Below are 24,745 nucleotides of genomic sequence, written 5' to 3'. Positions count from 1 at the left end.
CAGACACTGTACCGAGAGGTGTACTGTTTTCCCTCCCTGTAGATCTCACATTTTATGATGGACCACAGGTTCTCTATGGGGTTCAGATCAGGTGAACAAGGGGGCCATGTCATTATTTTTTCTTCTTTTAGACCTTTACTGGCCAGCCACACTGTGGAGTTGTTGGATGCATGTGATGGAGCATTGTCCTGCATGAAAATCATGTTTTTCTTGAACGATACCGACTTCTTCCTGTACCACTGCTTGAAGAAGTTGTCTTCCAGAAACTGGCAGTAGGTCTGGGAGTTGAGCTTCACTCCATCTCAACCCGAAAAGGTCCCACAAGTTCATCTTTGATGATACCAGCCCATACCAGTACCCCACCTCCACCTTGCTGGCGTCTGAGTCGGAGTGGAGCTCTCTGCCCTTTACTGATCCAGCCTCTGGCCCATCAAGAGTCACTCTCATTTCATCAGTCCATAAAACCTTTGAAAAATCAGTCTTAAGATATTTCTTGGCCCATTCTTGACGTTTTATCTTATGTTTCTTGTTCAAAGGTGGTCGTTTTTCTGCCTTCCTTACCTTGGCCATGTCCCTGAGTATCGCACACCTTGTGCTTTTTGATACTCCAGTAACGTTGCAGCTCCAAAATATGGCAAAACTGGTGGCGAATGGCATCTTGGCAGCTTCACGCTTGATTTTCCTCAATTCATGGGCAGTTATTTTGCGCTTTTTTGGCCAACACGCTTCTTGCGACCCTGTTGGCTATTTGCCATGAAACGCTTGATTATTCGGTGATCACGCTTCAAAATTTTGGAAATTTCAAGACTGCTGCATCCCACTGCAAGACATCTAACAATTTTCGACTTTTCAGAGCCCGTCAAATCTCTCTTCTGACCCATTTTGCCAAAGGAAAGGAAGTTGCCTAATAATTAAGTACACCTTATATAGGGTGTTGATGTCATTAGTCAACACCCCTCCTCAATACAGAGATGCACATCACCAGATTTACTTAATTGGTAGTTGGCTCTCAAGCCTATGCAGCTTGGAGTAGGACAACATGTATAAAAAGTATCATGTGATCAAAATACACATTTGCCTAATAATTCTGCGCACAGTGTATTAGTAATAATAAAAAATAATAAGAAGAATCTTGAATCAGGAGGCGGAGATCTAAGTGGAGCAGTGTCCTGAGTGTGTAATTTACTGTATTTATTAATAAATAAAAAAATAAATGGAAAAAAAAAATGATGTGTGGTCCCCCCTTTTTTTTAATAACCAGCCAAGGGAAAGCAGACAGCTGTGAGCTTGTCTTATTATACTGAGAAGGTGCCAATATCCATGGACCTTCCCAGCCTATTCATATCAGCCCTAGCTATAAGCTTTGCCTTTGCTGATTAAAAATGGGGGACCCTAATATCCAACCCACAATGGAGTTAGCCTTATTATCTCTAAATGATATTTTGATATCTAAGTTCAAGAAGGGTCTTCTCAGACATTTCCTCACAGCTACCAGGAATCTGATTCCCCGGTTTTGGAAACAAGAGAAATCGCCTTCACGTTCTGAATTTGTTGTAGAACTCAATGATATCTACAGAATGGAACAATTTATAGGTCAAGTGACGGGAGACCCTGATAAGACCTACAATACTTGGGCGCCTTGGATTGCGTTTAGGGAAACCCCAGACCTGGATTCCTGGTTATCCGGGTCTTAACTCACACCTGCAAGCAAAGTGTCCGTTATTACAACGTGGACACACTGAATCTGGCTGGTTTTCCCCACTCTGAACCAATTGACCAAGTCTTCTTTTTTTTTTCTTTCCTGCCTGTTCGCAGGCTCGGGTCTGCCTGGTGGAGAGATTTAAATCCTTAAGTCCTAAAAATCAACCTTCCCCTCTTTCTCCTTCCCTTCTTTCTCTCTCTCCCCCTCTTTCTTCTTATTCTCCCACCCAAAAGTTTCTTATACATACCTTTCTTTCATAAGTTACTACAGTTAAAATTATTGTATTACATTATAAATTTTCCTTATTCATCCTAATATTACCAACAACCGATATTAATGATTAGATGTCATAAGTTTTGCCATTAACATAATTTTAATTGTAACTGACATGTCTTTAATAGCTATACATCTGTGATTTTCTATTGAGTTACACTTGTTCACTTTTTAAGATTGCATTTTTCTTGTAATGCTCAATTTCAATAAACTTGATTTACACAAGAATGGGGGACCCTAAAAAAAATATATGTGGGATTCCCCCTATTTTTAATAACCAGCTAAGGCAAAGCACACAGCTGGGGGCTGATAGTAATAGACTGGGAAGGGCCATGGATATTGGCCCCTTCCCAGCCTAATAAGACCAGCCCTCAGCCGCCCCAAAAATGGCACATCCATTAGATGCACTAATTCGGGTGCTAAGCCTCGGCTCTTCCCAATTGTCCTGTTGCGGTGACAAACGGGGTAATGAGATTGTGGGGTTAGTAATGGAGAGGTGTCTATCAGACACCCCCATTACTAACCCAATACATAAAAAGAGAAAAAGAAAAACACAAAAAAAAAGGGAATTAGACCTACAGGTAATACTGTTTCTATGTAGTCTCTCAGGACAGCATGACAGGAGGTAGTCCTTCCTTGACCTATAACGGGACAGGATCACAGAGAAGTTAGAAGGCCCCCTCCACCTCCACCCTCCAGTGTTTTCCCTATTACCACCGAAGGCCACTAGAAACTCATATGTAAGAACCACATTAATGGCTCCAGCTGGACCCCGAACCATGGCGACCAGACAAATGAACGACCCGAGGGAAGACCAATCCCGCGCAAGCCCAAAAAAATAAGGCAGGGAAATAAGGGTTCTGTCCTGAGGGACTACCTGGAAACAGAATTACCGGTAGGTCTAATTTCCTTTTCCCAGTACATCCCTAAGGACAGCACGATTGGAGAAATACCAAATAAATAGCACCAAGGTGGGTACAGAAGCCTCAAGGGACCAAATTCCCAGGCAGGAACCAAGCTATATATAGAAAAGATCTGTACGATCAGAAGAAATATAGACAACTAAAGAGATCTGCAAAAATAAATCACCATAAAGAGTGTCTGATATATATAATTAATGCAAATATTCAGTATAAATGTGATAAATAATGAAAAACAGGGAGAGACTTCCCTGTTGTACCCCAACACCAATAATGAATCGCTGTGATTGTTAGAAAGATTATACTTATAACACTGCAGCCATAGAATACACCTTAAACACCTCTTATTGCCCAGCAAAAGTATGGTGATAACCTCTGCCACAAATCCAATGAGGACTGTTGTAGACCAACATACCTCCCAACTTTTTAAGAGAAAGAGGGACAGATCATGCGGCGCGTGTAGCGCGCCATGACAAATTTTGGTCAGGCCCTGGCCACACCCCAATCCACACCCATTTACCATTTCTTTCTTCCCTGGCGGGAGGAATTGTCAGAGGGGCGCTGGTAATGAGGGGTATTCAGCAGACTGCCCTCATTCCCATTCCTGGTATGCATGGCCACATCAGACCCTATCATGGTATGCATGGCCCCCTCAGACCCAATCCTGGTATGCATGGCCCCCTCAGACCCTATCATGGTATGCATGGCCCCCTCAGACCCAATCCTGGTATGCATGGCCCCCTCAGACCCAATCCTGGTATGCATGGCCCCCTCAGACCAAATACTGGCATGCATGGCTCCCTCAGACCCAATCCTGGTATGCATGGCTCCCTCAGACCCAATCCTGGAATGCATGGCTCCCTCAGACCCAATCCTGGAATGCATGGCTCCCCCAGACCCAATCCTGGAATGCATGGCCCCCTCAGACCCAATCCTGGAATGCATGGCCCCCTCAGACCCAATCCTGGAATGCATGGCCCCCTCAGACCCAATCCTGGAATGCATGGTCCCCTCAGACCAAGTCCTAGTATGCATGGCCCCCAGAGACCAAGTCCTGGTATGCATGGCCCCCTCAGACCAAGTCCTGGTATGCATGGCCCCCTCAGACCCAATCCTGGTATGCATGGCCCCCTCAGACCCAATCCTGGTATGCATGGCCCCCTCAGACCCAATCCTGGTATGCATGGCCCCCTCAGACTCTCCTCCACCCTCCCCTCCCCCTTGATTGGCACTTTTATTGTTTATTTTATTTTAGTTGAGCATTCAAGTATGTTCAGCATTCACATTAATTATCTTCACCCACTTTGGTTTTATTTTACATTGATCCTTGTGTCATATCTGTAATTTTTTACACACATGCATTGTAATTGGGTTGCACACCATATTTTCTGGTAGCACTATGTATTATGCCATTGTGGAGTTGTTTATTATGCACATTAGCATACACTGCATTAAAGATTTCAGGTGTTTATATATGTATTTTCTATGTTTATTGGTCATCATTCACAATTTATTATTATTTTTTTCGATTAAAATTTTTTGTTGTACTTTGAAATATTGGTTATCCTTTTTATTTTCTTCTCCACTTTAACCTCCTCATTCTCCCCCTCCTCTTCCTTCCTTTTCCCTCCCCTTTCCTCCCTCCTTCTCCCTTCCCCCTCCTTTCTTTCCTTCCCCCCCCCCCCTCCTTTTTCCGCTTCCTCCTTTTCTTGGTTTGCTTCTCTATTATATTTATGCATTATTGGGTTGTTTGGTTGTTGCAGCACATGTGCACGTTTATTATTTTGCTCTTTTGAGCTACAGGCCGCTCGACCCCCCACCCCCCTCACCCAAATGTAGTTTCTCCCCCATGACGGAAGACCTCCTCTCCTCTCTGCTAGCTCACTCACACCTCACCACCTGTGCCCTCGACCCTCTCCCTCCCACCTCATCCCTAACCTCACCACTGTCCTCATCCCCGCCCTAACCCATATTTTCAACCTATCACTTAAATCCGGCACTTTCCCATCATCCTTCAAGCATGCCACAATCGCACCCATCCTCAAAAAACCCTCCCTTGACCCTGCAATAGTCTCCAACTACCGCCCGATATCTCTCCTCCCTTTTGCCTCAAAATTACTTAAACAGCACGTTCATGCCGAGCTGTCCTCCCACCTCTCCTCCTCCTCCCTCTTCGACCGTCTTCAATCCGGTTTCCGACCCCACCACTCCACCGAAACAGCCCTAACTAAAGTTACCAACGACCTACTGACCGCCAAGAGCAAGCGACACTACTCCGTCCTCCTTCTTCTCGACCTCTCCACCCCCTCCTACTCCACATCCTAGAATCCCTTGCCATCACTGACCTAGCCCTCTCATGGATCTCCTCCTACCTAACGGACCGGACTTTCAGCGTCACTCACTCCCACACCTCATCCTCGCCCCACCCCCTTTCTGTTGGAGTTCCCCAAGGCTCAGTCCTGGGACGACTACTCTTCTCCGCATACACCCTCGGCCTGGGGAAACTCATCGAATCCCACGGCCTCCAATACCACCTCTACGCTGACGACACCCAGCTCTACCTGTCTGGCCCCGACATTTCCGCCCTACTATCCAAAATTCCCCAATGCCTATCCGCCATCTCATCCTTCTTCTCTGCCCGATTCCTCCAACTCAACATGGTCAAGACCGAGATAATAATCTCCCCCCCCCCCCCAACCGCTCTCCCCAGCTCCACAACTTATCCATCACAATCAACGACTGCACCATCTCACCAGTCTCCCACGCCAAGTGCCTCAGGGTAATCCTCGACTCCTCCCTCTCCTTCAAGCCCCACATCGCAGCCCTCGCCACCGCCTGCCGACTCCAACTGAGGAGCATTGCCCGAATATGCTCGTTCCTTGACCAGGACTTGGCAAAAACGCTTATCCACGCCCTCATCTCCCGTCTCGACTACTGCAACCCCCTGCTCACTGGCCTCCCCGCTTTCTCCCTCGCACCTCTCCGCACCATCCTCAATTCCGCTGCCCGACTCATCCACCTATCTCCCCCTTTCACCCCGCCTCCCCCCTCTGCCAAGCCCTTCACTGGCTCCCCATTGCCCTGAGATCACGGTTCAAAACCCTAACCATAACATACAAGGCCATACATAACCTGTCCCCTCCCTACATCTCCAACCTGGTTTCCAGATATGGCCCCCCGCGCGATCTTCGCTCCTCTCAAGAACTTCTCCTCTTCTCCCCTCTCATTTCCTCCTCCCACAACCGCCTACAAGACTTCTCTTGTGCATCCGCCATACTCTGGAACTCTCCCCCCCCCATCACATCCGACACTCCCCTACCCTGGGAACCTTCAAGAAAAACCTAAAGACCCACCTCTTCCTTCAGGCCTACAGCCCACACTGAGACCCATCCGCTACACCATCTCACCCTCTCCTCTCCCCTTCCTCCTGTCTCCCCACCCACCTCCTATAGACTGTGAGCCCTTGTGGACAGGACCCCCTGCCCTACAGTACCAGTGCGCCTCGTTTGATGTTTCATGTTCGTGTCCCTGTCTGCCCCTACACTTGTAAAGCGCCATGGAACCTAATGGCGCTATATAAATATTTAATAAGAATTATTACTATGGTGAACATTCTTGTATTGTCAATTTTTTGAATTTTATTATTGGAGTATATGATATCTGGTGCTCACATATGTTTATACATATGGTAACTTTAATTATTCATCATGTCACATATATATCTTTCATATTAATTTTTGTTTGTCAGATATATATTTTTCATATTATGTTTGCTTGTTTCTTACACATTTCACATTCACAACTTTTTTCTGCTGCTATGTGTATGTTTTATATACCTTGATTTACTATGCTTAATGGTTTTAATCACCTTTATGGTGTATGAGGTGCACAGTACGATAACACTGTTGAACGGTTGAGGTGGGGAATATGAGAGATTTATGTTGTACCAGATTGACGTTTTTCCAGGGTAGTTAAAACAATTGACCATACAGCCCTTTGTGTTTTTTACTTACGTGCTTTCCCGATGCGATGAGATCGGCCTGGCATGGTCTGCATCTTGTGTGCCTTCCCGGCCCCTGTATCTCTATGTGTCCAGTGGTGCATGATCACGCGGTCCAGCGTGCCAATGCATCGCGGGTGGTTTGGCCCGCAGGTCCTCCTGACCTCGGATGCATCTGTTTGGCCAGGTCTCTTCCCATTGGGCATGCTTCCTTTTTAAGTGATTGCTGGTGTTTTGGATGCCACCCCCTGATGAAGGTATGCCGAAACGCGCGTCAGGGTCGGCGTGCAGCACACAGAGTTACGGACCACCAGGTATTGAGACATTCCCATTCCATGCTGTGCCCTATTGATTCACAGGGCTAATTTGTATAGTAGTTTGTACTGATACCCTCAAGACATTTGGTCAGGATATATAATTCCACTCTGAGTATTTTTAATTGTTTAGGTGTATGAGATTTGCAGCCTTATTTGGTCATTGACCTTATATATAATTGAACATTGATAGGGCTACATTGCACTTTTTACACCAGAATATGTGGGTGTAATACAGTACATATTCCTATTGTGTATGCAGCATTGATATATTATGGCGATTTTGGTCCTCTGTCTTCGCATTGTACTATGTATTTTGTATACATCCGTGTGTGCAGTTTGTTTTAGTGCCACCAAGAACCAATGACATTTCTAATAAAGGTTTTTTAGTCTGACATGTTTAGATACACTGCACAAAAAATAAAGGGAACACTTAAACAACAGGATATAACTCCAAGTAAATCAAACTTTTGTGAAATCAAACTGTCCACTTAGGAAGCAACATTGACTGACAATCAATTTCACATGCTGTTGTGCAAATGGAATAGACAATAGATGGAAATTATTGGCAATTATCAAGACACACTCAATAAAGGAGTGGTTCTGCAGGTGGGGACCACAGACCACATCTCAGTACCAATGCTTTCTGGCTGATGTTTTGGTCACCTTTGAATGTTGGTTGTGCTTTCACAGTCGTGGTAGCATGAGACGGACACTACAACCCACAGAAGTTGCTCGGGTAGTGCCGCTCATCCAGGATGGCACATCAATCCGAGTTGTGGCAAGAAGGATTGCTGTGTCTGTCAGCGTAGTGTCCAGAGGCTGGAGGCGCTACCAGGAGACATGGAGGGGGCCGTGGGAGGGCAACAACCCAGCAGCAGGACTGCTACCTTAGCCTTTGTGCAAGGAGGAACAGGAGGAGCACTGCCAGAGCCCTCCAAAATGACCTCCAGCAAGCCACAAATGTGCATGTCTGCACAAACGGTTAGAAACCGACTCCATGAGGGTGGTATGAGGCCTCGACGTCCACAGACTACTGCTACACAACTTTGTTTGAGATACTTATCACTTCACACGTGAAAATTTATTTTATTGATAAGTTGCGTGGCATAAATATCACATCTTCAACTGAAATTAATGGGACAAACTGCGGATTCAGGTGCAATTAAAATCTACAAAAGCTGTGCAACTTAAAGGGTTAATATCGTAGACAATTATAGCATATCTTCAAATGGATATGCCATAAATGTCTAATAGACATGGGTCATTCATCTGTGACATCTGTGGAGAATAGGAGTCCTCCAGACAAGCTGCACTGGATCCAGATTGAGAATGAAAGGACAGGTGGCTGCACATACAGTGAAAGAAATAAGTATTTGATCCCTTGCTGTTTTTGTAAGTTTGCCCACTGACATAGACATGAACAGTCTATAATTTTAATGGCGGGTTAATTTTAACATTGAGAGATAGAATATCCCCCCCAAAAAATCAAGAAAATCGCACTGTATAAATTAATGTATTTACATTTTGCAGTGAGAAATAAGTATTTGCTCCCCTACAAACCATTATGAGTTCTGGCTCCTGCAGACCAGTTAGACGCTCCTAATCAACTCGTTACCTGCATTAAAGACAGCTGTCTTACATAGTCACCTGTATAAAATACTCCTCTCCACAGACTCAATTAATCAGTCAGACTCTGACCTCTACAACATGGGCAAGACCAAAGAGCTTTCTAAGGATGTCAGGGACAAGATCATAGACCTGCACAAAGCTGAAATGGGCTACAAAACCATAAGTAAGACGCTGGGCGAGAAGGAGACAACTGTTGGTGCAATAGTAAGAAAATGGAAGAAATACAAAATGACTGTCAATCGACATCGATCTGGGGCACCATGCAAAATCTCACCTCGTGGGGTATCCTTAATCATGAGGAAGGTGAGAGATCAGCCTAAAACTACACGGGGGAACTTGTTAATGATCTCCAGGCAGCTGGGACCACAGTCAGCAAGAAAACCATTGGTAATACATGATGCCTTAGGGCTATGTGCCCACGATGCAGAAATGCTCAGGATTTTCTCCTGAGCGTTTCTGCATCTCCCTGGCAGAAAAAATGCATGCGGATAGTACATGCGGATTGTACATGTGTTTCCCTGCCAGGGACATGCGGATGTGAAGAGTTCTTCACTTGCATTTCCGCATGCGGGTTGACAAGCGCTTTCCAAGCAATTTTAGCATCACTTGGAAAGTGCTTGTCAACTTGGTCACACTATATAAATCCATACAAAATGGCATGGATTTATATACTGTGACCGAAAGAATGGTAAAAAATAAATACTCACCCTCTGATGGCCCCCGGTGTCTTGTTTCCCTCCGTCCAGGCTGCCAGCAGATCGCGTTACACTGAAGGACCTGCTGACGTCAGCGTCGCGTGACCCGTCACATGACTATGACGTCAGCACAGGTTCTTCAGTCCATCGCTAGCTGCCGGCAAGCACAGACAAGGAGACCGGGGGCCGCCAGGAGGTAAATATAATCTTTAATTTTTTATTTTATTCTTTTTTTCACAGTTTCTATGGTACCTGGGTCCGGAGGAGAGTCTCCTCTCCTCTAGACCTAGGTACCATCCGCACACTGAACGCAAGCATTCCGCATGTCCTTATCTAGTGAAGCGGAATGCATGCGTTCTAATGCAAGTCAATGGCGGCGAAAATGCAGCACTTACACAAAATAATTGGTAGTGCTGCGTTTTTTCCGCAATGATAATCCGCAGCGGAAATTTCCGCAGCATGTGCATAACACATGCGGATTATCATTGGGGAACATGGCAGGCCTTCTACCATGCGTTTTTTAAGCGTTTCTGCAGCGTTTTTGCCACTGCGGAAATGCTTAAAAAACGCATCGTGGGCACACAGCCTAAAGGTTTAGAACCCTGCAGTGCCCGCAAGGTCCCCCTGCTCAAGAAGGCACATGTGCAGGCCCGTCTTAAGTTTGCCAATGAACACCTGGATGATTCTGTGAGTTATTGGGAGAAGGTGCTGTGGTCAGATGAGACAAAAATTGAGCTCTTTGGCATTAACTCAACTCGCCGTGTTAGGAGGAACAGAAATGCTGCCTATGAACCAAAGAACATCATCCCCACTGTCAAGCATTGAGGTGTAAACATTATGTTTTAGGGGTGTTTCTCTGCTAAGGGCACAGGACTACTTCACCGCAACAATGGGAGAATGGATGGAGCCATGTACCGTAAAATCCTGAGTGACAACCTCCTTCCCTCCGCTAGGACATTAAAAATGGGTCGTGGCTGGGTCTTCCAGCAAGACAATGACCCAAAACATACAGCCAAGGCAACAAAGGAGTGGCTCAAAAAGAAGCACAGTAAGGTCATGGAGTGGCCTAGCCAGTCTCCAGACCTTAAGCCCATAGAAAACTTATGGAGAGAGTTGAATCTCCGAGTTGCCAAGCGACAGCGTCAAAATCTTAATGATTTAGAGATGATCTGCAAAGAGGATTGGACCAAAATTCCTCCTGACATGTGCGCAACCCTCACCATCAACTACAAAAAACGTCTGACTGCTGTGCTTGGCAACAAGGATTTTGCCACCACGTATTAAGTGTTGTTTGCCAGAGGGATCAAATACTTATTTCTCACCGCAAAATGCAAATAAATTTATACAATGTGATTTGCTTGATTCTTTTGGGATATTCTCTCAATGTTAAAATTAACCTACCCTTAAAATTATAGACTGTTCATGTCTTTGTCAGTGGGCAAACTTACAAAAACAGAAAGGGATCAAATACTTATTTCCTTCACAGTATGCACGGCCCTCTCTATTTACTGCTATAAATTTCTAAAATGGCATTACAATCCATAAAAGGTGAACACCTATCCATTTGATAGGTGATAATTCTCAGATTGATGTTGGACCCAAGCCCACAGTCAGGAGGGGTTGAATGGCGTTGCTAGTCATGCATGTGCCCTGCCATTTAAAGTCTATGGCACTGTCAAAGATAGCCAAATGCCGCACTCTGCTGTCATTCTCAGTCCCATAGTCAATGAATGGAGCAGCACAGATTATTTGAAACAGTTCACTTTTTGGCCACTGCCTTATGGCCAGGAGGGAACAGGGGGACAAAAGTCCCCATTCTGCCAATGTTCCCCTGTCCAACTAGCCTTCCTTGCGGCTCAGTCCCCGGCAGGTTTTAAAGTCTGTTTTTCTCTAAAATGCTGCAGCTTAATTCAGAGAGCGGTAACTATAATTGCTCCAGACATGCCTGTATGACTGAAAGCCGGAGGCTCCCAGGAAAAATAACTTTAATTTTCAGGACAACGGACTGTCACATTCATCACACAGTTAACCTACACATTAATCCTATAGCTGTAGATTAAGAGCTCTATTGGACATGACAGGTTCCCTTTTAAAAATTCATTTGATCACACAGACAAAAAGGAGTACAATCAGATGAAAAATGATCAGATATGAAATCTAAAAGATATATGACAAATCTTCATGCATTAAAATTCTAACAATGCTTGTTTTATCCAGTGCTGGTGTGCATATAGAGAAAAGTATCATAAAGGAGAAAAATTTGATTTTAAGGGGTTATCCAGTGAAAACCGCTCTGTGTATAGTGAGCGGCTGCTCTAACCACACCCCCGGCACTGACTGACAGCAGCTCATCATTAGGGCCGGCTGTCAATCAGTGCCGGGGTGGGGGCGGTTACAGCCACCACTCACTAAACACGCAGTGGTGATTGAACCTGTGCTGACGCCACCCCCGTGACTGAAAGCCAAACGCTGGCAGAGGGAATAAAGTTCTGCAAGACTCTAAGTGCCGGGCAGGTTCATAACGCTATTAACTTGCAGATTAACCCCATATCTGCAGGTTAATAGCGTTTTTTCATGACAGGTTCCCTTTAAAGTTGCCTGTTCTGTTTGTGACAGGCACATAACATCACAGAGCCACAATCCAGCATTACAATCATGTCCTTGATGTCCCATATTGTTGAAATATATCCATATTGAGGTTTTTTTCTATGCTCTTAAAAACACAAGAAAAATCATTAATAAAACGCTAAAAAGAATTGTCCTACTCATTTGTATGGAAAAACAACTTCAGGCTTTTGAGCATCTTTCAACGGTATTTACACACATCTTTTTCAGGCGGATTTTACAGCACTGTAACACTTGGGGTGTACATGTTTCGGCTTTAGTGACTCCTTTTAACTGCTTCGAAAGCCGTGAAGTAGCTAAAAAAAGTGACCCGTCCATTCTCCCGGCGGCTTCCACTCAGAAGAAGCGACTATCATATTCATGTTGCAAATAAAAAGAAAAAAACAAGGCCGGAAGCAGGGAGGCTGAAAGAATAACGCAATAGACAACAAGGATAGACCCCGGCGTTTTACTGAAACGTCTTCTGCTTCAAACACGATGTAGTTACACCGAAGTCTAACAGACGCCATGTGCACATGTCCTAAACCGGTGTTTCCCAAACTCCAGTCCTCACGGCCCCCAAACAGATCATGATTTCAGGATTTCCTTAGCATTGCACAGCTCACAGTATAAATATCAAGGCATCAGACATTGTCACAGGTTCTCTAACCTGAGCAATACTAAGAAAACCCTGAAAACATGATGTGTTTGGGGCCGTGAGGACCGGAGGTTGGGAAACACTGCCCTAAACGCTTCTGGCTATCAAAACCACCTGATGTGAGAAAAGAAAGTGGATGTCACTTCTTGGAAGAGTCTCCTTATAGAAACTAAAAACTAGGCACTGTCCAATCAAAAGGCTGCAGAAATCATTTGGGGAGAAAAACTCTACAAGAATGCTTCAGGAAACACAGCGCTCCTCCAAAAACTCCTCAAAGGAGCATTTACTGAAGCACCAAACCAAAAAAAAAAAAAAGCTTAGTGTGAACATATCCTAATGTCTGTGTTAAAAAACACGTTTGCCATCCCTCAGTATATGAACATTATCTGGTATCAGTCAGGGGGAGCGTCGCTTCCACATTCTCCACAATGCCTGTGCAATGTCGCCCTCTCTTGGCAGCATGATTGGATTTTCTGTGACTTCATTGCACATGCCCAGGGATGAATGAAGTTGTGAGCATGTGCGAGGCTTTGATCAGCTGACATGGCATGGGCACAGTGAATGTCAATCATGCCTCGCCCGGACTGTTCTGTGGGGTTGGTGCCCGGCCGACTAATTTACTTGTACTGAGTAGTTTTTTTCAGACGTATAAATAACAGTTTGGGACATAGCTGGAATAAGGCTTGAAATCGTTATAGTGCCAGGACGGGAGACCTGACAGGTTCCTTATAAGATCTTACAGAAGACATTTTCACGTATGGCTCCCAACCGGCGCCTTTTCGATCTGTGACAAGGTCATTGTTTTGCACCTTTTGTACCTTAGTTTTCTGATTTTTACGCCAATATGACTTTTCCACAGGTTTCACACCGATTCAGAAAATGCAACTTTTTTAAAAAAATTGTAATTGGCACAAATGTACCTCGGTCCGGTCACCACCGCCAGCTATATTTATGCAATTTTTGCCGCCATGTGACTTGTTGCACTAAAAAAAATACAAAATAGGTCACACACCAAAAAAAGAGTATTTTTGATTTTGTGCAAAATTCACGCAGCACGACCGCCATGTGGAGGAATTTGACGCAAAGAAAACCACAAGACAACTTCAATAAAACCGCATGTGGTGAACAGGGAGCCCGAGTCCTGTGAACGCACACCAGGCTGCACAGAATCCTGCTGCCGGTATCCACAGCCCCCCCCGACACCCGCTGCCGGTATCCACAGCCCCCCGACACCCGCTGCCGGTATCCACACGCCCCCCGACACCCGCTGCCGGTATCCACACACCCCCCCCCCCCGACACCCGCTGCCGGTATCCACACCCCCCCCCCCCCCCCCGACACCCGCTGCCGGTATCCACAGCCCCCCCGACACCCGCTGCCGGTATCCACAGCCCCCCGACACCCGCTGCCGGTATCCACAGCCCCCCCGACACGCGCTGCCGGTATCCACACCCCCCCCCCCCCCCCCGACACCCGCTGCCGGTATCCACAGCCCCCCCGACACCCGCTGCCGGTATCCACAGCCCCCCCCAACACCCGCTGCCGGTATCCACAGCCCCCCCCGACACCCGCTGCCGGTATCCACAGCCCCCCCCGACACCCGCTGCCGGTATCCACAGCCCCCCCGACACCCGCTGCCGGTATCCACACCCCCCCCGACACCCGCTGCCGGTATCCACACCCCCCCCGACACCCGCTGCCGGTATCCACACACCCCCCGACACCCGCTGCCGGTATCCACACCCCCCCCGACACCCGCTGCCGGTATCCACACCCCCCCCGACACCCGCTGCCGGTATCCACACCCCCCCCGACACCCGCTGCCGGTATCCACAGCCCCCCCGACACCCGCTGCCGGTATCCACAGCCCCCCCGACACCCGCTGCCGGTATCCACAGCCCCCCCGACACCCGCTGCCGGTATCCACAGCCCCCCGACACCCGCTGCCGGTATCCACAGCCCCCAGACACCCGCTGCCGGTATCCACAGCCCCCCGACCCCCGCTGCCGGTATCCACACCCCCCCCAACACTCGCTGCCGGCATCCACCCCCGACACCAGCCCATGCATGGTACTGCAGGGAGCCAAGAGAAGACGCAGCTGTCACGTCACATGACCCGATGACGTACGAACCTGTCACATTCTGATGACGTCATCCAAAGACCTTTCCTGATGAGGAACTGGCCGAAAAAGGGCGGGAAAGTGAACTTCCGGGGTGTACGTCACGTGTCCCGTGTCTCGCGCTCACCACTTCCGGCCATTCTCATGCGTCACTGCGCCTGCTTGGATTTCCTTTCTGTTTCCGGTTCCGGTTTCTTGCAGGCGGCTGATATCTGGAGAGGATGGCGTACCGAGGACAGGGGCCGAAGGTGCAGAAAGTGATGGTGCAGCCCATCGTATCTTTTTCTGATGTGTTGGGGTTCGGGGAGCTGCTGTCCGCCGGCAGAGGGGCTGGGGGCGAGCACATGTGGTGTCAGGACCCGGCACGGCTCTCACGTATGTGGTCGCCATGCTGCGTGCAGGGACACACACATGTCTGCAGGGGGCAGAGCTGTCACTGCCTGCGGACACTGCACTCTAATGTTTATGTTCTTTAACCCCTTGTGTTCAGAATCTGATCTTCAGGTATCTACAAAATGTAAGTATTGTCCTCACATGTATGTGGTGTATGTGCCCTGCTGATCTGGAGAGAGCCCTCCACAATGTGTATTACCAGCATCTTTTTCTACCTTAAAAGGGTTGTCCAGAGGGAAAAGGTTATCACCTAGTATGGGGGATGGGAAAAGACTGAAGCAGCACCGCAGCTAATGTATCCAAGCAGCGTGTTCCAGTGCACTACACATGTGTGAAGGCTGCACTGAAACGTATCTGAAATGTTGCATCCTGTATACATCAGTTGGAGTGCAGCTTCATTTTTTTTTCTCTTCCTGCATGTATAACCAGCGAGGAGACTTATGTGGTGAAGATATAAAACCAAACTTTTATTTTTCAATATATTAAACTTTGTCTGGTTAAAGGGAACCTGTCACGTGAAAAAAATGCTATTAACTTGCAAATATGCTGTTAATCTGCAGGTAATAGCGTTCCTGCCAACTGAAATGAGCTAAATTGAGACTAGGTAGTCGGCTCGTGACAGCTAATTTGAAAATTACATATATGCCGTCACCTGACTGTCTGCTCACAGGGTGAATACAGGAGAATAGTGGCAGTGTACACATTGCATATTGTCACGATAAGGTGACTTTAGATTTTAGTCTCAAGCTCTGATAACCCCTTTAAGAAATTATCATCTACTCATAGAATAGGTAATAACTTGCTGGAACACCATTCCAAGAAGGGGGCCTTGTATTGTAGAGGGTCAAGCATGGCATTCGTCTTTTTCTGCAGAGCCCTGTTTTCTGGAGTGGTGAGGGTCCCAATGTTTGGACCCCCATCGTTCAGCAAATAATCACCTATCCCAAGGGAATAACTCTTTAAGCATTATACTTGAAGGTCTCCACAGTATATATAGGATAGAGGAGCGAGCATAGCAAATATACGTGGCCTCAGGATATGCAGTGACTGCTCTTTGCTATTACAGAGATCCCGGATCCAGGTGTGGCTGTATGAGCAGGTGAACATGCGGATTGAAGGCTGTATAATTGTAAGTGATGGCTGAGATCTTCTTACTTTATAAGGCATCTTGGTGGCCATACATGGCACAGAGTTATTGCGGTGCGATAGTGTATGTTCCAGATTTTTATAATTTGTTAGTAGCTTTATTCTACTTATTTTAGTGCAGAATTTATTGCTGTCACACATTAGTTTCCATTGTTATCTTAGTGGATTTTTACCATTGCTTGCTGCTAGTTATCATTATTAAAATATGGTATTGGCAATTGATGCCATGGTTAGAATCATGAAATTAATCTTTACACGATTACAAATAAAGGTGGCAATAATGCATCTATAAGCGTCATGTAACCTCCGTCTCGTGTATGTATGTATGCATGAGACTGATTGCGAAGCAGATGAGTGAAGCTCAATGGAAATCTCTGTGCCCCTCCCTGGTAGGAGAGAGTGACCAGTATCACTAACTAGCAGATGCTATTACACCAATTATCTGAACATAGATAATATTATATAGAGAGTAAGAGGCCATGTTCCTGAGGAATAAACATAAATCCTACAGAGTCAAAAACCCTCTTGGTAGCAAAATATATAAAACATGTAATTTTATTAAGTATCAAAAAGTGTTTGCAACATTAAAGGTTAAAAACAATTAGGGTCAGTAGTGAAAGTTTAGGCGTATATATGGCTCGTAGAGACACCTGGTGTACAGGGGAAGCAACCATATTGGTAAAGTATAATCAATAATATATTAGTATGCACCAAAACATTAATCTGCTCACATGTAGATATCCATGTACATGAACATATAAATATAAAGTGTTTATGAGGAGTCTCCGAGCTTAAGGTGCAATAATGACCACAAAGGATATGCATTGATTAACACTTACCAGATATATCCGCAATGGATATGTACCTAGAACAACGCGCATCAGGGTTGTTGGGCTTTCAATTTTTTTAAATTTTTTTTTTTTACCCATGCTAAAGCCAGAATACGTACCCATTACAATCTATGAAGCTGCTCACATTCGTGTGTTGTTTTTTTTTTGTTTGTTTTTTAATGCGGACTGTGCATCTGCAAAACAATCACAAAGATATTAGTTTCTGGTTCATGTCACAGATCAAAATTACCCTTATAAGTCTTTGGGTCTGTGAAAATCACAGAGTGCATGGATTACATCGGTGTGCTGTCCGTGATTAAATTGAACCTAGCTGTTTCTCCAGGTCCCCCAAACCGCCACCATGTTTTATTTTTATCTATTTCCCAACAAACCTTTTTCTGTGGCTTATAGATTTTTGAATCTCCATATATGCTTATTAGTGGGTGACAAGACTTGGGGACATTGCTATACCTGCACCAAACTCCCTACTAATTGTGTTATTACTCCCATGTGGGCATGAGTGACGTGATTTGCAAATTTCTGCCTCCCTTGTAATGCGCAGTGAGTTGTGTGCATGTTTATTGGCACACTGGCTGATGCTTGCGCCACTGCTGCCTCCTTGGGCGTGTACAGTGTGCCAATGGAGCTGGGCAGCGTATACCCTGCTTCATTGTGAAAAGCCAGTGGGGCAGATTTGTAAAGAGCCAATGATGAATGAAGTCTTGCAATTTCCCTATAAGGTGTCGGGGTAGTTAATTTCATTATATTTCTTGTGTAATTCGCAGGGTTTTGATGAGTATATGAATCTAGTTTTGGATGACGCTGAAGAAATCCACCTGAAAACAAAGTCACGGAAACAGCTTGGTGAGTGAATTTGACTTATACTTGCAAGTTAGGATAGAAGGTTTCTTCTTATAAAGGTTGTCTTTTTGTATAATTATTAGTGATGAGCGAGCGTGGTCGTTTAACCGAGCATGCTCGGGTGCTTACCGAGTATCTTCAGCGTGCTCGTATATTATGTTCGAGTCCCTGCATCTGCATGATTTACAGCTGTAAGGCAGCTTTAACACGTGTGGATTCCCTAACAAAGAGGCAATCCAATGAAGCTCATCAAGAGAATGCCAAGAGTGTGCGAAGCAGTCCTCAAAGAAAAAGGTGGCTACTTTGAAGAACCTAGAATATAAGGCATATTTTCAGTTGTTTCACACTTTTTTGCTAAGTATATACTTCCACATGTGTTAATTCATAGTTTTGATGCCTTCAGTGTGAATGTACAATTTTCATAGTCATGAAAATACGGAAAAAAACTTTAAATGAGAAGGTGTGTCCAAACTTTTGGCTGTACTGTATATATTTTTTGCTGATTAGCAGACATAAATTGCATAAGTGGTATATGAATTTCATGCACAGGGGTACTGTACTTTAATACTCCGTTTAATGAGCCTGAACAGAGGCACTGTTACAACCCGGGCTGTGGAGTCTGAGCCGGTATAAAATGGACCAACTTTAACTCCTAAAATATATATTGGGTACAGTAGTACAATGCAGTTTGTGGGGAATATTTCATAAGAATTTGGGAAAGTTATGAAATGTCCTATAAATGTCTGTCCTATTCCTGATCTAAGGGTCTAGAAATTTATCACTTAAACATGAGCCATGTATGAGGGAGTCGGAGTCATGGAAATTGAGGAGTCGGAGGTTTTGCTTACCAACTCAACAGCCCTGGTTACAACCCTACACGGCCATACGTTGAATTGTCTACTACAAGTCGTCCCCGGGTTATGACAAACCTACAGGATACGTTTAGTTAAACTTAAACCAAAAACATGACCTTATATTAGTGAGGAGCATGTACTTCCATTTTCCATACTGGTGATGAGCCTGCACCTTCCAAGGAACATCACAGCTGATCTGATCAGCTGTCATGTGCCCCTAACAGCTGTGAGTGTAATCGTGATCCACCCGCGGCTCTTAACATGTTAAATGCTGCTGTCAGTCTCTGATAGCGGCATTTAACATGGCTGCGGCAGGACGTTGGTAGTCCCTCCCATCGGCGCCTGTGTCACATGACCGCAGGTCGCCGATGGGTTGGCATGACACCTCTGTGTTTGTCATTGCCAGGATGCTATGAGCGCTGCACAGCGGTCGGCTCTCATAGCAAGTGAACATTTCTGCTACACACAGGCAATCAGATGATCGACTGTGTGTAGCAGAGGCGATCAGACAATCACAGCTTCTTGTCTCCAATGGAGAATATTGAAGCAGGTAAAAAAAAATAAATCTAAAAGTTTAAATTACTCCCCTTTCGCCCCATTCAAAATAAAACAATTAAATCACATACACATTTGGTATTGCTGTGTTCAGAATCGCCCAATCTTTCAATATAAAAAAAGAGTTAATCCGATCTGTAAACGGCATAGCAAGAAAAAAAAATTACGTCAATTTTTGGTCGCTGCAACATTGTAATAAAATGCAATAACTGACGATCAAAATATAGTATCTACACTAAAATGATATCAATAATGTCAGTTCGGCGTGCAAAAAATACGCCCTCACCTGGCCCCAGATCCCGAAAAATGGAGGTGCGAAGAGCCTCAAAAAAAAGCTTTGTGTTTTTTCTACAAACTTTTTTTTTTTTTTACCACTGAAATGAAAGAACATGTACATGCTTGGTGTCTACAAACTCGTAATGACCAGGCAAATCATAATGGCAGGTCAGTTTTAGCATTTGGTGAACATGGTAAAAAAAAACAACTTGGAATTGTGCTTTTTATGCAATTTCACCGCACTTGGAATTTTTTTCCCGTTTTCCAGTATACTATATGGTAAAACCAATTATGTCGTTCAAAAGTACAACTCGTCCCCCCAAAAAATAAGCCCTCACGTGGTTGTATTGACCGAAAAATGAAGTTATGGCTCTTGGAAGAAGGGGAGCAAAGCGCAAAAATGGAAAGTGGCCCGGGGGTGAAGGGGTTAAAGGATTTGCATCTGTAATCATTTGATGTGTATACTGGAATCCTACAATATTGCAGTATATAGCTAAATCACGTTCTCCTATGAAGCCGTACCATAGAAGAACGAAGTTGGCAGCTATGGGGGCATTCAGCAGGTTGCCATGAGAACCCATTGGCCTCACTTCACTCGCATTTTGGATGCCAGACAACATCCAGTGTTTGCTTGCATAGTTGATGGCGCTATTTCAGTGCCGCTGTCAGTGATTGACAGCAGCATTTTAAATGATAAAATTATTAAATCAGAGCAACCTTTGGTCACTTCTATTAATGGGAAAATGCTGGCTGTGTAACACAGCTGGAATATCCTGGATATGGTGCTTACTCAATTACTGAGCCTGCTCCATACGACTTCATGTGACGTGATGTACTATTATGTCACATGTTTGCAAAGGGTTAAACTAGCTGTAGAAAGTAATATTAAAACAAATTCTTTTTTTTTGTTTCCCACCCTCAATGCTCTGATGGCTCATGATAGATTTTCCTGGAGCAACATAGTGCAGTGCATCAACCAGTCCATTAAGTCACTGGTTTCAGCAGTTTTATATTGCACATGCTACATGTTTTTACATTTTAAAACCTTACGTTCAGTTATTTACTTATAGATAAGCACTTAACAGCAATGACACCTGATCTGATGGTGCACTTATTCAAGATGTCCAATAATTAATGTGGATTGTGCAGTGACCACAGCTGGATCTGTAGAGTTGCCGTAATTCTTGACGAAGCAGTAAAAAAAAAAAAAAAAAATTATTTGTGTGATTGCAAAGTTGATGATGATGACGACCCTTAAATTTGTGTTAATTGCGCTAACGTATTGAATTCTCTATCCATGTTAATTCTTTTTTTCTTTACCTCTTAGGTCGTATAATGCTTAAAGGAGACAACATTACTTTGCTACAAAGTGTCGTAAATTAACCACACCAAGTTTCAAGATTTTTTTTTTTTACATAGATATTTTTTGTTACTACATTAAGTTTAGAGCCCAATAAACCAGGTGCAAATTTTTCCTGTGAAGCGTTCCAATTTCTTTTTTATTTTTGTTTGTTTTTTCCATTTAAACTAGTAATGCCTGTATAAACGTAGTTTTGTCATTTTGATAAATAATTTCTAATTATAATCTGTTTCTTTATATTTGTAATCCTCTTATGTGGGCAGGGATTTAGCAACGTGGTATTTTTATTTGAGGGAAACTCTATTCCAGGGATGCACAACATTTTTTGGCCAATGTGCCACTTTGCCATACTTAACCAATCCCACAGGATACTTTTAAAGGGCTAGTTACAATAATACACCACCAGAACCACCATCAGTACATTAATACATCACCAGGACCACCGTCGGCACATTTATAGTCATGGCTGAAAGTGTTAACACCCTTGAAATTGTTCCAGAAAATTGCACATGTCTTGTTATACACATGTTTATTTCCTTTTGTGTGTATTGGAGCAACACAAAAAAAGAGAAAAAATTGGAAATAGTTTCACACACAACGCCAAAAATGGGCAGGTCAAAATTGTTGGCACCCTCAACTTAATATTTGGTTGCACACCGTTTGGATTAAACTGCAATCAATCGCTTCTTATAACCATCCACAAGCTTCTTACATCTCTCAACTGGAATTTTGGACCACTCTTCTCCAGGTCTCTCATATTTGAAGGTGCCTTCTCCCAACAGCAATTTTAAGATCAATCCACAGGTGTTCAATGCAATTTAGATCCGGACTCATTGCTGGCCACTTCAGAACTCTCCAGCGCTTTTTCATCCATTTCTGGGAGCTTCTTGTAGTTTGTTTGGGGCCATTGTCCTGCTGCAAGACCCATGACCTAGGACACAAACCCAGCTTTCTGACACTGGGCACTACATTGCGACACAAAATCCTTTGGTGTTCTTCAGATTTTATGATGCCTTGCACAGTCAAGGCACCCAGAGGCAGCAGAACAACCCCAAAAGATCTTAGTACTTACAGTCAAATATCGTAAAGGTTCAATGTTCTTTTCTTTGCAGGCCTCATTTGGTTTTCAGTGAAAAGTAGAATGATGTCCTTTATCAAAAAGCTCTATCTTGGTCTCGTCTGTCTACAAGACGCTTCAGCAAAAGGATTTTGGCTTACTTTTGTACATTTTGGCAAACTGCAGTCTAGCTTTATGTCTGTGTTAGCAGTGGGGTTCTCCTGGGTCTCCTGCCTTAGCGTTTCATTTCATTCAAATATCGACGTATAGTTCCTGTTGACAATGATGTCTGCAAGACAGCTTGAATTTCTTTGGAACTTGATTTGGACTGCTAATCCACCATCTGGATTATCCTGCCTTGCAACCTTTTCAGCAATTTTTCTTTGCCGTCCAGGGAGATTGGCTACAGTGCCATGGGTTGTAAACTTGATTCTTGATTATGTTGTGCACCGTGGACAAAGGAACATCAAGATCTCTAGAGATGGACTTGTAACCTTGAGATTGATATTTTTCAACAATTTTGGTACTCAAGTCCTGAGACCGTTCTTTTCTCCTCTTTCTGTTCTCCATTCTTAGTGTGGCACACACAGACACACAATGCAAAGATTCAGTCAATTTCTCCCCTTTTTATCTGCTTTCAGGTGTTATTTTCATATTGCCCACACCTGTTACATGCCACAGGTGAGTTTGAATGAGCCGAGATCTCAATCTGCACATGCGCCGCCTCTGGCGGCCATTTTAACGAGCTCCACCTAAGTGAAAAGGATGGAAAGTGTGGGGAAACCCGACATTTTGTAAAAGCCCGGGGCCTGAAGCATCGCCCCCTCCTCCCAGCCCGAGGCCCGCAGCTTCACCCCACTCATGCTGCCAGCTTCCTGCAGCAGCGACCCTGCTCCACCAGAGGGCCCCCCCCGCCAAGCCATATTCGGATTATAAGACGCACCTCCATTTTTGGGGGGAGAAGTGCATCTTATAATCCAAAAAATACTGTAATTATGTGTATAACAAAACATGAGTAATTGCAATAATTTTCTGGGAGAAATACTTCATTTTCTTGAGCAATTTCAAGGGTGCCAGCACTTTTGGCCATGACTATTTATAGCACCAAGCTTAGTACAGCGTTCAATTATTACGTCAGATCAGCCCCATATATAATTGTATTACATGGAATTGTTGGTTCATGCATGTCCTTCACAACTCCCAGTGTCTTTTTACCATTGTTAACAGCCATCATCAGACTGCGGACCATACAGGAACCACACCATCAATGAGACTTAATCAGTTTCACAAATAAAGATTTACATCCAGGTACATTTTATAGATGACCTCTCTTATTGGGAGTCATTCCCATCCCTTTTGTCTCCATGTAGCACAAGACACCATGATGAAATTTCTTGCCCAGAACTTCTCTCTTCAGACTTCCCTCTTCTCAGTCTTCAGCAGCACTTCCCAATACTGTGCCCTTAAATAAAAGTATCATTATAATGCCCCATGAATAAAAATATCTCCAATGTTGTGCCCCTGACTAAATTCCCTCTCACTGTACTTCCTGCACAAAATACATCCTGCTCACTGCCACTCTATATAATATGCCTTCACACTGTCCCTCTCCATAATATCTCCTCTACACCTTTCCATGGCTCTCCCAAACTGATCTTCATAATGTCCCACTGCCCCTCGCTATACTATGCACCCTTTCACAATTGTCCCCCTCCCAATTACTCAATAATATCCTCCATTGCCATGTTATGTGCCCTAGTAGTAACAGAACCGGTCCCTCATCTAAAATAACAGGACATTTAATCTTCACCTCCTCCATGGAGCCCGATGTCTCCACTGCCTGTGCAGCAGCAGTATGATGAGGTCAGCGGCTTGCAGCTCAGGGCAGTGGCTGATGAGCTCTTCTCTGCCTCAGTCCCAGCAATCCAAATGTATTCACGCCTAAATGATGTGAATATATTTGAATATGGGAGGAAGGTAAGAAGGGAGGCGATGTCTCCCAAACAGCTCTGTGGGCCACAACAAACCCTTTGGCCTGTCGCATGTTGTGTAAGCCTGCTCTATTAAATTACTTTGCGGATATAAAATGAATGAGCTGTAGTAAGGTTTCAGGAATTGCATTTTCTGCAATTTCTTAGGCTACATTCACATGTACAAATTTTCCTCTGCTGATCTTGCCACAGATCCAATGCGAATCCACATGTGTTCCTTGTATGTACACTACCGTTCAAAAGTTTGGGGTCACCCAGACAATTGTGTTTTCCATGAAAACTCATACTTTTGTTTATCAAATGAGTTGCAAAATGAATAGAAAATATAGTCCAGAAATTGACAAAGTGAGAAATAATGATTTTTATTAGAATAATTTTCTCTTTCAAACTTTGCTTTCGTCAAAGAATGCTTCCTTTGCAGCAATTACAGCATTGCAGACCTTTGGCATTCTAGCTGTTAATTTGCTGAGGTAATCTTGAGAAATTTCCCCCCATGCTTCCTGA

The 24,745-nt window shown here is 44.5% G+C and overlaps 2 protein-coding genes across 4 annotated transcripts in view; one reads left to right on the top strand and one right to left on the bottom strand.

The window, feature by feature from the left end:
• TRAF3IP3 (TRAF3 interacting protein 3) overlaps window positions 1-15,080 on the bottom strand; it is a 290,160-nt gene extending 275,080 nt beyond the window's left edge. For 2 of the 3 annotated variants that reach the window (XM_073667066.1, XM_073667064.1), the window contains exon 1: window positions 14,931-15,080. The gene's annotated coding sequence lies outside the window, so the exon portion shown is untranslated. Of the gene's footprint in view, window positions 1-13,718; window positions 13,757-14,930 lie in introns of those variants that run through there. The other variant, XM_073667068.1, reaches the window with a different exon arrangement.
• On the top strand, window positions 15,048-21,418 carry SNRPE (small nuclear ribonucleoprotein polypeptide E). The gene is made up of 5 exons (XM_073667087.1): window positions 15,048-15,193; window positions 15,409-15,435; window positions 16,378-16,440; window positions 18,073-18,151; window positions 21,161-21,418. Exons 1-5 carry the CDS (start codon window positions 15,140-15,142, stop codon window positions 21,214-21,216), a joined length of 279 nt encoding a protein of 92 aa, XP_073523188.1. The 5' UTR covers window positions 15,048-15,139; the 3' UTR covers window positions 21,217-21,418.
• The last annotated feature ends 3,327 nt before the right edge of the window (window positions 21,419-24,745 follow it).

The sequence above is a fragment of the Phyllobates terribilis genome, unplaced genomic scaffold (genome assembly GCF_046119375.1).
Source record: "Phyllobates terribilis strain yellow unplaced genomic scaffold, ASM4611937v1 Scaffold_2__4_contigs__length_985480577, whole genome shotgun sequence".
Lineage (NCBI taxonomy): Eukaryota > Metazoa > Chordata > Amphibia > Anura > Dendrobatidae > Phyllobates > Phyllobates terribilis.
Note: the sequence above shows the minus strand (reverse complement) of the source record. Positions and strands in the feature narration are given on the sequence as shown.